Raw genomic sequence first — 13,615 nt, 5'->3', positions numbered from 1 at the left:
ATGGGTGCCTTTTCCTTAATTTTTCTGTTTCTAATAAAAAGATTTGGAGTTTGCGTTTAGTGTTGCCACCCACCTTTAGCTAGGTGCTGCAGTGTTGTCATTACTGTGTAAATGTTCTATTTCCAGAAAGAAAAACAGTAAAAACTGTACTGTCCTTTACAGTGGAAGTGATGCATCATTCTTGAACATTGAACTGTCTTCCTTTAGCTAATGACCTAGTGATATTGCATTCATGAAGTGTTCTGAAGTCCCTGCCCGCTGGCTGCAATATTCTGAGTTTGACTTTAGTGAGGATACCTATGATCCAGGACAAGGATTACAACTAATTCCTTGTTTTGCAAACCAGTTACATTTTAAATTGTGCATGCCTTCCTAGTAGAGAATTTTAAAAGAAAATGTATATTCAATTAATATTTACCTTTTCACAGTACTATATTGGTAATATATTAGTATTGTCATTTTACCACTGAATGAGTTCCACAGTAAATGGGTGGGTTGTAACATCTCTCCAAATTCCCCGTCTTGTTTGTTTAACCCTGAATCATTGGATCACTTTATTTATTTATTTATTTTTGCCCCAAATATACTGTTGCTAGGAAAACCTGGTTAATTCCAATCTGTCACATTCTACCCCTGATTCATCCAAAGGATGCTGTTAGAATTTTAAAGTGTGATAACACTTCCTGGCTAGTGTTTGCCTTGTCTAGATATTTGTAGCACGCTTGGCGGTCAAGGTGCAAAAATTGCTAACAAATCTTAGTATATGAAGTCGACCTCGCGGTTTGATGGATTGTAATACTGTTAGTCTTATGTTTATAAAGGATTTTTTTCGTGCAGAGGCTCATACTTACAATTGATTGTTATCTTACTTAAAAGTACATGCACTTCGTAGATCCAGAGTGATAATACTTGAACTAACACATGCTAAACAGCCAATTTGTATTACCTGGAAATGTGACTTCTAAATAAGTAGATATACTCCATACTAGGCCAATTTGGGTGTACTTGGGCTTCTAGTAAACGTGTGCGCTCCAGAGTGGCTGTTTGATGTACCATTGTTTAAATATTAGCACATAGGCACTTTAGGGACTATTTGATGGCTGCTCCCAACATAATGTTCGAAAAATGTATGTTTTAAATTTGTTTATGGATTTTAAGGTTTTTGAGATGATTGTATTCTGTGACTGACTTTTATCATTTTTATTTAAAACCAAATAAAGAATACTCCTGTTGGTAATACTGAAAACATTGTATGTTTTACAGCACCTAGATGGCTTACTGAAGCAAATCAAGTTTATTGTTGAAAAGCACATTGAGTCTGATGTGCTTGAAGCCTGCAGTAAAACTTACAGCATCCTGTGTAGTGAAGAGTACACCATACAGAACAGGGTCGACATATGCCATAGCCAGCTGATTGATGAGCTTGTTGATCGATTTAATCATTCAGTCGAGGAGCTGTTGCAAGAGGTGAGGTTGGTTCTTTGTGAGGTCGACTTGTCCTTTTTCCTTCATTTGATAATTCGACATACTCTATTACACATCCCACTATTTCTCTACTGCTATTTAGTATAAAATGGGACTATTCCATCATTATTGAACGAGGAATAATAAGTGTTCTTTGCTCGGCAGGGAGAAGAAGCAGACGATGATGACATCTACAATGTGCTCTCAACACTGAAGAGGTTAACCTGCTTTCACAAGTATGTATTTGGTTTTTGTTTTGCAGTTATTACATATGTGGTGCACATTTTAAATCCTAATCACTGCCTTGAATTTGTGGGTATATTATATGCAAATGATTGTTTCAACTTGCTTTAATTAGTAGAAGACACTTATTTTTTTTAAAGACTTTATTGTGCTCTTTCCTCTTGGTTCTCTTGACCTGGGCCTAGGGTGGAATTTCCAGTTGGACCAATTAAGCTTTTGTCAATTAACTGTTCTTTATTCTCAGTGGTACGTGCACTCCTCGGTTGTAGAGAACTTGCACATATTTGTTATCTTCCACGTGGGTTCAGCTCATGTCTGATGATGCCCATCATTGCTGGTGCTGAGGTGACATCTGAAATTGGGCCTCTTTATTGCAAAGGGTTTCAGCCTTTACCATGAATCCTCAAATAATTAGTGTAATGTTGATAAAGAACTGTGGGTAGTGGAATCATTTATTTATTTCGTAATTCAATTGGTCTGATAATGGAGTACCCTCCTGTAGGAAGTTGGCTCTGTATGTGCTATTTCAAAGTAAGGAATAGCATGCACAGAGTCCAAGGGTTCCCCTTAGAGGTAAGATAGTGGCAAAAAGAGATAATACTAATGCTCTATTTTGTGGTAGTGTGGTCGAGCAGTAGGCTTATCAAAGGAGTAGTGTTAAGCGTTTGCTTTACATACATACAGGCAATAAATGAGGAACACACACTCAGAGACAAATCCAGGCCTATAGGATTTGTTATAGAAAAATATCTTTTCTTAATTTATTTTAAGAACCACAGGTTCAAATTCTACATGTAATATCTAATTTTGAAAGGTATTGCAGGTAAGTACTTTAGGAACTTTGAATAATTACAGTAGCATATATACTTTTTACATAAAACACATTTAGCTGTTTTAAAAGTGGACACAGTGCAATTTTCACAGTTCCTGGGGGAGGTAAAGTATTGTTATTTTTAACAGGTAAGTAAATCACTTACAGGTCTCAGTTTTGGGTCCAAGGTAGCCCACCGTTGGGGGTTCAGAGCAACCCCAAAGTTACCACACCAGCAGCTCAGGGCCGGTCAGGTGCAGAGGTCAAAGAGGTGCCCAAAACACATAGGCTTCAATGGAGAGAAGGGGGTGCCCAGGTTCCAGTCTGCCAGCAGGTAAGTACCCGCGTCTTCAGAGGGCAGACCAGGGGGGTTTTGTAGGGCACCGGGGGGGGACACAAGTCAGCAAAAAAAGTACACCCTCAGCAGCGCGGGGGCGGCCGGTGCAGTGTGCAAACACGCGTCGGGTTTTCAATAGTTTTCAATGAGAGACCAAGGGGTCTCTTCAGCGGTGCAGGCAGGCAAGGGGGGGGCTCCTCGGGGTAGCCACCACCTGGGCAAGGGAGAGGGCCTCCTGGGGGGTCACTCCTGCACAGAAGTTCCGTTTCTTCAGGTGCTGGGGGCTGCGGTTGCAGAGTCTTTTCCAGCCGTCGGGACTTTAGGTTCAGGCAGTCGCGGTCAGGGGGAGCCTCGGGATTCCCTCTGCAGGCGTCGCTGTGGGGGCTCAGGGGGGACAACTTTGGTTACTCACGGTCTCGGAGTCGCCGGAGGGTCCTCCCTGAGGTGTTGGTTCTCCACCAGTCGAGTCGCGGTCACCGGGTGCAGTGTTGCAAGTCTCACGCTTCTTGCGGGGATTTGCAGGGGTCTTTAAATCTGCTCCTCTGTAACAAAGTTGCAGTTCTTTTGGAGCAGTGCCGCTGTCCTCGGGAGTTTCTCGTCTTTCTTGAAGCAGGGCAGTCCTCAGAGGATTCAGAGGTCGCTGGTCCCTTGGAAAGCATCGCTGGAGCAGGTTTCTTTGGAAGGCAGGAGACAGGCCGGTAAGTCTGGGGCCAAAGCAGTTGGTGTCTTCTGTTCTTCCTCTGCAGGGGTTTTTCAGCTCAGCAGTCCTCTTCTTCTTGTAGTTTCAGGAATCTAAATTATTAGGTTCAGGGGAGCCCTTAAATACTAAATTTAAGGGCGTGTTTAGGTCTGGGGGGTTAGTAGCCAATGGCTACTAGCCCTGAGGGTGGGTACACCCTCTTTGTGCCTCCTCCCAAGGGGAGGGGGGGTCACATTCCTATCCCTATTGGGGGAATCCTCCTTCTACAAGATGGAGGATTTCTAAAAGTCAGTCACCTCAGCTCAGGACACCTTAGGGGCTGTCCTGACTGGTCAGTGACTCCTCCTTGTTTTTCTCATTATCTCTCCTGGACTTGCTGCCAAAAGTGGGGGCTGTGTCCAGGGGCGGGCATCTCCACTAGCTGGAGTGCCCTGGGGCATTGTAACACGAAGCTTGAGCCTTTGAAGCTCACTGCTAGGTGTTACAGTTCCTGCAGGGGGGAGGTGTGAAGCACCTCCACCCAGAGCAGGCTTTGTTTCTGTCCTCAGAGAGCACAAAGGCTCTCACCGCATGAGGTCAGAAACTCGTCTCTCAGCAGCAGGCTGGCACAGACCAGTCAGTCCTTCACTGAACAATTGGGTAAAATACAGGGGGTATCTCTAAGATGCCCTCTGTGTGCATTTTTTAAATAAATCCAACACTGGAATCAGTGTGGGTTTATTATTCTGAGAAGTTTGATACTAAACTTCCCAGTATTCAGTGTAGCCATTATGGAGCTGTGGAGTTCGTTTTTGACAGACTCCCAGACCATATACTCTTATGGCTACACTGCACTTACAATGTCTAAGGTTTTGCTTAGACACTGTAGGGGCATAGTGCTCATGCACATATGCCCTCACCTGTGGTATAGTGCACCCTGCCTTAGGGCTGTAAGGCCTGCTAGAGGGGTGACTTACCTATGCCACAAGCAGTGTGAGGTTGGCATGGCACCCTGAGGGGAGTGCCATGTCGACTTAGTCATTTTCTCCCCACCAGCACACACAAGCTGGCAAGCAGTGTGTCTGTGCTGAGTGAGGGGTCCCTAGGGTGGCATAAGACATGCTGCAGCCCTTAGAGACCTTCCCTGGCATCAGGGCCCTTGGTACCAGGGGCACCAGTTACAAGGGACTTACCTGGGTGCCAGGGTTGTGCCAATTGTGGAGACAATGGTACATTTTAGGTGAAAGAACACTGGTGCTGGGGCCTGGTTAGCAGGGTCCCAGCACACTTCTCAGTCAAGTCAGCATCAGTATCAGGCAAAAAGTGGGGGGTAACTGCAACAGGGAGCCATTTCTTTACACCTCCTAATAGTTCTTAAATACTCATTTCAAAGGGGTTTATATTATAGATGTAGTGAATATCAAACACTGCTTTTGGTCTTACCTGTCTCGGCTAATTAGCTATGTCTGCTCTTTATGCACTGTTCATGTATCACCTCGTTATATATTGGGGTGTTGATGCTTCCATCGCCTTGAGTTATGTAGTCGCATGTAGAATGTACTCTATTATCGGGCATGTACCTGGATGAGAAGGGGCAATCTTTTTTTGCCATACTGAAATGCAAGTAGCAGCTCCGTGCTTGTCTTGTGGTAAGAACAAATTGAGTGTATTCATGATCTCTGCACTATGTCGTAGTTTGACTCTGTGCTTCCCCCAATTCTCAGCAGAGATGTGGCCTAAACAAACAATTTTACATAAATCACACATTTTTACAGTACTCAATAATCCAGATAAAAAACTAAATATGGTGATTACGTTTTGGGGATATAGATTAAGCTAATATTTTGGCTCAGCTGCTATACAGTTATCTGTATTTGTAGGTTTTCTGTTTCCTTTTGATGTGGCAAAAAGATCGTGACAGAGCGCTTTGGTTTTCTTTCCACTTATGTCAGTTTTGTAGAACTTTAGGGCTATATAGCTGTCCTTCCCAACCAAGGGAATGCACTTGAAACTTTCTGGCATAGTTTTGTGCCGCCATTGGAAACTTGCAGTAGAGTGGAAAATGGCTGAGGCCTGATGTGTCCGGTTGTATCACATAGTCTCTGTTTGCGAAAGAGGTGATTTTGTTCTTTAAGGTGAACTGTTCATCCAGTGAAGTGGTACTATACAGACACTGTCTAGAAATGGCTCAATTGAACTCAAATTACACTTAACAGTAGAGCTGAAGCAGTTTTCCCACTTTCTTCAGAGTTTGGGTGCTCTCTGGAGACTGTTGTCTAGCATTCCCCTCGTGCTTTAATGAATGAAGTGTGTTGGCTGAGAGGTGGCCTATCTCTTGGTGCTTTTATTGCTATTCATGCTTCAAAAGCAGATCCTCAAACACTCCCAACACTTGTGTGGGTAATAATGCCCTTGGGATTATGGACATATTTTTAGGTTGAGCATAGCGACGCACAAGCGATGCTTTTCCCGACGTGTAGTTACCTATTTGGGCTTTTAACGATGCCCACCTCCCGCCCATCACGTTCATGGGCTTGCCTTTAAAAAATCCTTTATCATTGGCAAATGCTTTGTTTGTCCCTCCTTGGGCGGTTTAGTTACCGCCTTGGCCATCTCCCCTGTTGTATCGGCAAAAGTGTAATTAGCCATGTGTTTGGCTGCCGCCTAACTTATTTTTCCTTTTGTGTGTCTCCTTAACACTCATTCTCCTGGCGGCGGTCGGCTTGCTTATGTTATGTTGGTTCTCGTACCATGCCTGGTGTCCTAACGCCATAGGTAGCACCAGTCGGTGGCCTTATTATTCAGAATCTGTTAGCTTAACACACGGCCAGGTATACTACTGGGGCTTTCTCAGCTGCTATAGCCCACTTTCTGGGAGCAAAACAGAAGAACTACAAGCAGGGTTAAAATGAACTGTGTAAACTTCAAAAAAAAAAAAAACACCAACAAAGCAGCAAATGTTTTCTTTATGCCGTTGGTTACTATTGCCATGTTATGTAACGTTAAAGTATTTCTGCAATATAGATTGCATTGACCAATTTTTTTTTGACCATTGATCAATTTGTCGACCTGAATAAAAATCCACACCTGTATTGATATTTTTATTTGAGCATGTTACATTTGTTTATTTTTCTCTTTAACTGGGTGTGTAATGTTGGCAATAAATTATATTTTTAATGTATTAAGGTGCACTGCTTTCCATGTGCTTCTCACTGTGCACACTCCCCACACATGCCCACTAAGTAGTTTTCTGATCTAGTGTTGAAAGTGACGTGCAAAGGTTGATCGACTCTGATTGTCGAGCCCGGGTTTAAACTGAGATGCTATCGCGAAAAATGTAAAGGTTATAACTCCCGCACTTGTCACACTCCAGTACCTTTTACATCCCAAAATGGGTGCAACAAACAAACAAAAAACAATCTCTTAACGGTGGATATAAATTGGTCACATTTATTATCATAGAAGCATATAAGATTGACCAAAAGTATTGAAAACATTGTTACTAGTGAGGCATTATTTTTTTCTTTTTCACATAGCCCTCATCATCACTGCAAACATAATCACATTTATGTTGTTACCTCATCACCAGTTGTTGGTGGTCTTATCAATCAAAAATTCAGAATAAACCGTTCAGTTCTTACATCCAGAAATAGCAGTGACTGATCGGCCTTTGAGTCCTGGCCTCTGTTTGTCATGTCTCTTTGACCCTTTTCTCTGTAGGCAATCCTGCCTTTCGCCTTGGAGGGTGGCTCACTCCATAGTGTTCGTTTTACCATGTTTTTGTCTGAGCGGGTAGCCTCTCTTTTTGTCTGAGCCCTGCCATACGTCCTGGCGGGACTGGGTTGCGAGTGCTGTATTCCGCTTACTCCCCTTTGCTGGCCCCTTTTCACCCTGCCGTAAGGCATCCCCAGGTGAGTGGGCTTCCACTAGCACACAGCCTTACTAGGTGTGCTTACCGTCAACTTTGGTAAAACCTCCTTCAATTTCCACCATGCTGCCTGAGAGGCTCATGTCTCCGGACAGCTCCCCCCCAATTTTTCTTTTTTTTTTATGAGCAGCCCAACTGTGAGAAAATTTCCATTCCTTCTAATGATAAATGCACCCCGTCCGGTGCGTACAACTCTGGGCCTGTGGGGTGGATCAAACCGTGGCGTATGCTCTCCAGCCCGTTTGCTTTGCAGTACTAGCAGACTACGATGTTCATCTTTCTAGTAGAGTTGTCTACAGCCCTGCTTGATATGGCCCCTCGCCTTTGGATCCTGGGTATTATTTCTGACCATACAACGGTGGTGCTGCCTTATTTCCATCAGGCTGCACCTGATCTCATTCAAGAGGCCCTTTCTCCTCCCCCACTGGAGCCAAGTTGTTACCCCCAGGTGTGTGATTATTATGTCTGGATGTCTCTGCGCTGCCACCAGTAACCCCCATAGAGCCTCTGAGAGCTGGGCCCACCTCATGCAGGGTAACCCCACCAACCGATGTGCGTCGCTGTAAGGATTCGTCTCACCTTCCTGACGTTATGATTCCACCATGCTTGCATTCTCTGAATAAAGGATATCCTGTCAAACATAACCAGAGACTGCTTCCTTCAAGAAAAATGACGGGGGTGTTGGAGGGCCTGGCCTGCTTATAATAAATGCGGCCGTACGTAACTTTTGTATGTTTTTGGGTGCCACCTGCCCACTGCTTTGATGGCATTCTCCTCCAGCCCAAAATCTGCTGCTGTTGTGGCCGCACCTATGCGAAAAGAATGAGAACCAAACACTGCTGGTGCCATGCCTCCCTGCCTTAATGCTTTGCACCTGACTGCTGTGAACTGATATTTGCTCAGCCAGTCCCCATTGCTGTGCATAAATAACCGACCCGGTGATCCTGGGCATGTCGCTAGGTAGTTCTTTAGGCTACAAACCGGACAGTACTTTGACTGTGTTATGCAGTTTAGCTGAATCAAAATACCCCTGCCTTGTTGATCTGTTTTGATTTCCTTAGTAGTAGCTGCACCCTGTCTGTCTCCAGTCTGCAGTCTTGTGTGTGTGTGTATATATTTATATATATTTGTGTGTGTGTCTATATATATATATATATGTGTGTGTGTGTTTATATTTATGTTTGTGTGTGCACGCTTTTCGGCAAGTAGCATGAGACTGAAACACAAAGAGGGATTAGTGGGGGTGAAATATAAATGGTTGATTCGGAGTGGTAGACTTGAGTGTGTAGCTCGATGAATTGGATAGAGGAGGGACGAGTTTAAAAGTATTTGGGAGTTCATAGTCGTAAGAGGTTTAGGATGAGTCACAGTGGACATGGGATATTTTGGAAGCGGAATAGGACGAGTCGTAGAGTGGTGATGTCATGAGGTTTTGGAAGATTAGTTAACTTATTTTTTTCTCTGCAGTGGGAGGAAAATATATAGAAATGTAGATGCATGATCTCACATAAGAGGTATGCATACATAGAGATTTTAACATGATACACAAGGAAAACAAATCTAATGTCCAGTTGTGCTGGATAAAGTCCCAGATGTAAATGCATGGATAAATATATACACACTCAGGCTTTATATATTTGCTGCAAGATAAGGGTTTTTGTTTTTACTTTTTCTTCTTTTATTATATTGTCCCCCAATATTTCAGTAGTGAAGCACTTATCAATACAATTACGATAACCATATTTGCACATTGTAACAGGTACATGTATTACAGAAAAGTAAATCCATAAGCATATACTCTTATGTCTTTGATATATTGACCTACCCATATATGGATATATTGTTATGCATATATTAATGTACATACTATTTTTATTTATTTTTAATATATTTTTTCATTCCTTTAATAAATATATGTAGTCATACACATTTTCTTTCAAAGATTAGTCTTATTTGTTTTTTTGTTTTTGTTAGTGATGTTGCTTTAAGTAAGAAGTAAATGGAATAGTTAACTTTTACACATAATTTCTGTATAATCAGATGTATATGTTGTGATACAGGTGATTATAATAGCGATCCTTCGTACTTATTTATGTAATAACCTATTTACATTTTAAGCATAAATATAAGGAGCATATGTATGTTTTAAACATAATATATGCATGTGTACATTTTTTAAGTATGAATATATGTACATGTATTCATAACTAATATGTGCATTTGTACAAAATGCACATATCTGAATACATGCATAAACAAAGAATACATGTTTACAAACGCATGTAAATGCACCATTGGTGTCTTGTGCATGTTATTTCTTTACATTTGTATTTTTAATGTGGTGTTCATGTACAAAAGAGCCAGCTCTTGATTAATCGCCTGAAGATAAGATGGTTATCTGTGAATCTTTTGTCTGGGGATTAAGGCCTCCTTAGTTTGAGAGATGTTCTGCCACACTTAATATTTTGATGTTCTGACCCTTGACATAGTCAGGAGGTCTGCCTTACTTAACATGGTACCCTTAATATAATAACATTACATAGCCAGTCGTACATGCCTGTGGGGGTTTGGGGTGCCAGGCCCTTGTGTCAAACCCCCTGGTGCACACAGGGGTTGGTCGCAGGGTCTGGTCTATGGCGGGTGGGGTGGGGGGGGGGGGGAGAGAGATTGTTTGCCTGGACACACTGGGGTGGTTGGCTAAGTAGTTCGGAGGAAGGTGTTTTGGGTTGAGGTCATGCGGCTAACCACATACTGTGTGTGGAGGTAGTTTGGCATTAAGTATGGTGGTAACCACAGCAATTCACAAAAAAAACCAAATGTTAAAGCCAAATGCAGTGTGAATTGCCTCCAATATTACGTCACACATTACATGTGATATGACACCATTGATAACTTGACTATAACATCTGAAATTACATAATTAAAGACAATACTGTGCATGTTAGGGGTTTGAGTTAGTTTTTTTAGGGCATGAGCTATAGTTACTTGAGTTAAATATAACTGGTGAATTTCAGTAGTTTTGTTTATTTAAAACAATGTTTTAACTGACATTTTCACCTAACTAGAATGTCTCTTTAATCTATGGGTTTGTCAGTGAATATACGTGTGTTGTACGAATCCCTTTGATTCGTGGACTCCTACTTTCTAATTTCCAAGGAAAAGCAATGGAGCCATCCAGTAGTTGATCCTGATGCGCTCCAGATCCCCAGACCATGGGAAACGCTGCAGCAGGTTGGCTTCTTAAGGGAAGCAATGCTGTGTACTTTTGGCACTCGGGTGCCCTTCGGTATGCTGTAGTGCCTCAAACATCTGCAGGTGCATTCAGGTGGGTTAGAACCAGTTGATTTGTCCTCTGCCACATCTGAGCCCCTGGAACTCACCTTGGGTTTCTCACTGACTCCCATGCAGACTTCTCTTCCAGTTCCAAGTTCTGCATCAATCCTTTCCTCGTAGTCCCTTGTGCCAGAATTGGGTCCTATGCAGACCTTGGTGTCTGATTCTGAGCAAAATCTCCCACCACCTTGCTGAAACTCGGCTACAGCAGAACTATTTCCCACATAACCTGATTCAAACAAAACCCTCCCTCTTGCCCCAAGCTGTCCTCACTTTCTCCACTAGCTTTTCAGTTCTGACTGCCCAGAGTTTAACTTCTGTTGAGGATGACCATGGAGATGATGGGGATAATTTGCCTCTGCATTTTGATAATAAAAGTGTGTATGTGGGTTTGCAAGAGGTCAGTGGGCCTTGATACTGCCCCTTCCATGTTTGAATTCCCCTTTTTTGGGCCACCCACAGAAGTGATTCCTTTGCTGTAGTCATCAGACATGCTGCTGAGGTCCTGGCCCTGTAGCCTCCCTACGAGGTTAAAACAAACGTGTTAACTGAAGTCTTTGAGCCTTGGCCTGTTCTGCAGTCAAATGCAGCCCTAACGGATGGCCTTATGAGCAGTTGGTCTAAACCTTGTTATTGCCTGCCAGTGATAAGGCAGGTGGTCAGATGTCACAAATCATGTCCTGGTGACCCTGATTTTCTTACTCCACATTCTACTTCTGAGAGTATGATGGTCCAGAGCTTCCAGTAATGTCAATCCTAATTTGTCCCCACCCATACACACACCCTCTCTCCCCCCCCCCCCCCCCAAACGAGCAAAAGAATTCCTATATTTGGAAATCATTTGTTCACTTTTGCTAGACTAGCATTGAGGTTTATCAGTGTGAGTTGCTTACTGGGCTGTGATCTTCCCAATGGTGCCAGACGAATTTTGGTCCATCTTGTCTCAAACGTTTTAAGATTAAGAGTCTGACTGAAGCTAAATATGTGATTTGTGCTGGTCTGACCCCTTTTGATTGCTTTGGGTGATCAGTCGGCTCTAATGTGGGTCTCTGTTGCCACACATGGATGAAATCAAAAAACGTTTTTGGAGATATACAGGCATCTCTCATGGACATGTCTTTTGATGGACCATGCATATTTTTGGATGATTACACCCAGGAGCACTACAGGAAAAGTGAGCCGTTTAGATCCATGCCAGACAGTTCTGTCATTAGTATCTGTCCTTCCGAGACTACTCCACAAGATTGGCGTATAGGTGACAGCAGCCCCTTCCCAAACCTGTGCTGCAGTCACCTCAGCACTTTCGTAGACTGTATGAGAAAGCATTTGGGTCACCATGGACGCTGATATTCTCAGTCCCTCTTCTGTGTGGCATTAGCTTCCAAGCCATTTTAGTTTGCACATAGTGGTGCACAGGGACCCTCAGTCACGTGAGAGGCAGAGTCCCATATTTTCTCCCAGGCTGGCAATTAATTACATCCACCAGATGTGTTCTCTATATAACATAGCTGTGACTCTGTTTCGTTCTGACCCTCTGCATCTTCCACCCACTTCAGAGCAGCTCTCAGATGGGATCTCTCTATCTTACTGCAAAAAGCGCAAGGCATAGTGCCAAAGGGGTCATTGTGAGAGTAATTCCATCAGAAATAGGTAACGTTGTTAATCCCAATATTCCCTTGTGCTGAAGGATGGAGACCATGGTCTTATTTAAAATTTTCACCCAATGAATACCTTCCTGTGGAAGGAAAAATTCTAATTGCGATCTCTGGCCCTGGTTCTTTCTGCCCTGCATCTGGTTGATTGGGAAGTAGCCCTAGAACTGCATGGGCTGTGCGTTCATGTTACTGTCCCACAGTCCCACAGACATTGCTTGCAGTTCAAGGTCTGACAATAGCATTGTCATCTTGCCGTGCTCACTGTTCGCGTTACTACCACCCCTTGTCTGTTCACTAAAGAGATGGCTGTCGTCGTTACCCATCAACCATCTTAGGAGGCAGGAAATACAAGTTTTACTCTACCTCGATAAATGGCTGTTGAAGGCCGGCTCACAAAAGTCAGTCATAGACCACCTCCAGATAATGGTGGACCTCCTGACATTAAGATTCTCGATCAACTAGCTTGACTCCTTTGCAAAGACTCCCTTCTATAGGAGCTGTGTTGGGCATAGTGCCGGTTAGTGACCATTCCTCCACAGCAACAAGGTTGGGACAATCGAGTTATGATCTTGATGTTTCAACATGGATCACCTTGAGAGTAGCTCTGAGGCTTCTGTGCTTGTTGGACTCATGTGTCGTGCTTGTCCACTTTGCCAGATAGCATCTGTGGACTCTACACTGGGATCTGAAGTCTCGTGGATCCAGCATCAAGGGAACCTGCCAGATGTCATCCAATACCCGAAAGAAGGTCTGAAGTGGTGGGTCCTCGACCACAACCTGCCCAGCTTCAGTCTCCCCTCTTGCTCCCCATGCCACTGGAGTCGAGCTAGCCTGGCTCTCTGAGGCCATTCAGGGGGGCTGCTCGTGCTTCTGGTGTGGATGATACGGACTGGAGGTGGCGTGGGGAGAGCCACACTCAGATCTCTGCTCAGGGAGCTGCTGGTTCCGATGGCAGAGTTGAAATTCAACAGGACAGTACCATGGCTGTTGTGGTTTCTGAGATAATTGAGGAGAGTACTGAGCCATCGGAGGCACAAATGGAATCGGTTTCTGTTGATACTTGATACTGTTTGCTCCTTGTTAGTGCTGTCTAAACGGGAGCCCTGGGTGGTTTGGGCTTGTCTGAGGGGCGTGCTCTGGGGTTTCAGGCACTGTGAGGTGCATG

The 13,615-nt window shown here is 43.7% G+C and overlaps 1 protein-coding gene across 5 annotated transcripts in view; it reads left to right on the top strand.

Annotated features, from left to right (window-relative positions):
* The window catches only part of STAG1 (STAG1 cohesin complex component), a 995,019-nt gene that overhangs the window by 613,921 nt on the left and 367,483 nt on the right, over window positions 1–13,615 (top strand). For all 5 annotated transcript variants that reach the window (XM_069213542.1, XM_069213540.1, XM_069213544.1 and 2 more), the window contains 2 exons: window positions 1,264–1,467; window positions 1,630–1,700. In XM_069213542.1, coding sequence (XP_069069643.1) covers window positions 1,264–1,467; window positions 1,630–1,700 — 275 coding nt within the window. The remainder of the gene's footprint in view (window positions 1–1,263; window positions 1,468–1,629; window positions 1,701–13,615) is intronic.

Source organism: Pleurodeles waltl, chromosome 11 (assembly GCF_031143425.1).
Source record: "Pleurodeles waltl isolate 20211129_DDA chromosome 11, aPleWal1.hap1.20221129, whole genome shotgun sequence".
NCBI lineage: Eukaryota > Metazoa > Chordata > Amphibia > Caudata > Salamandridae > Pleurodeles > Pleurodeles waltl.
The sequence above is the reverse complement of the archived record's forward strand: the minus strand, read 5'-3'. Positions and strand labels throughout refer to the sequence as shown.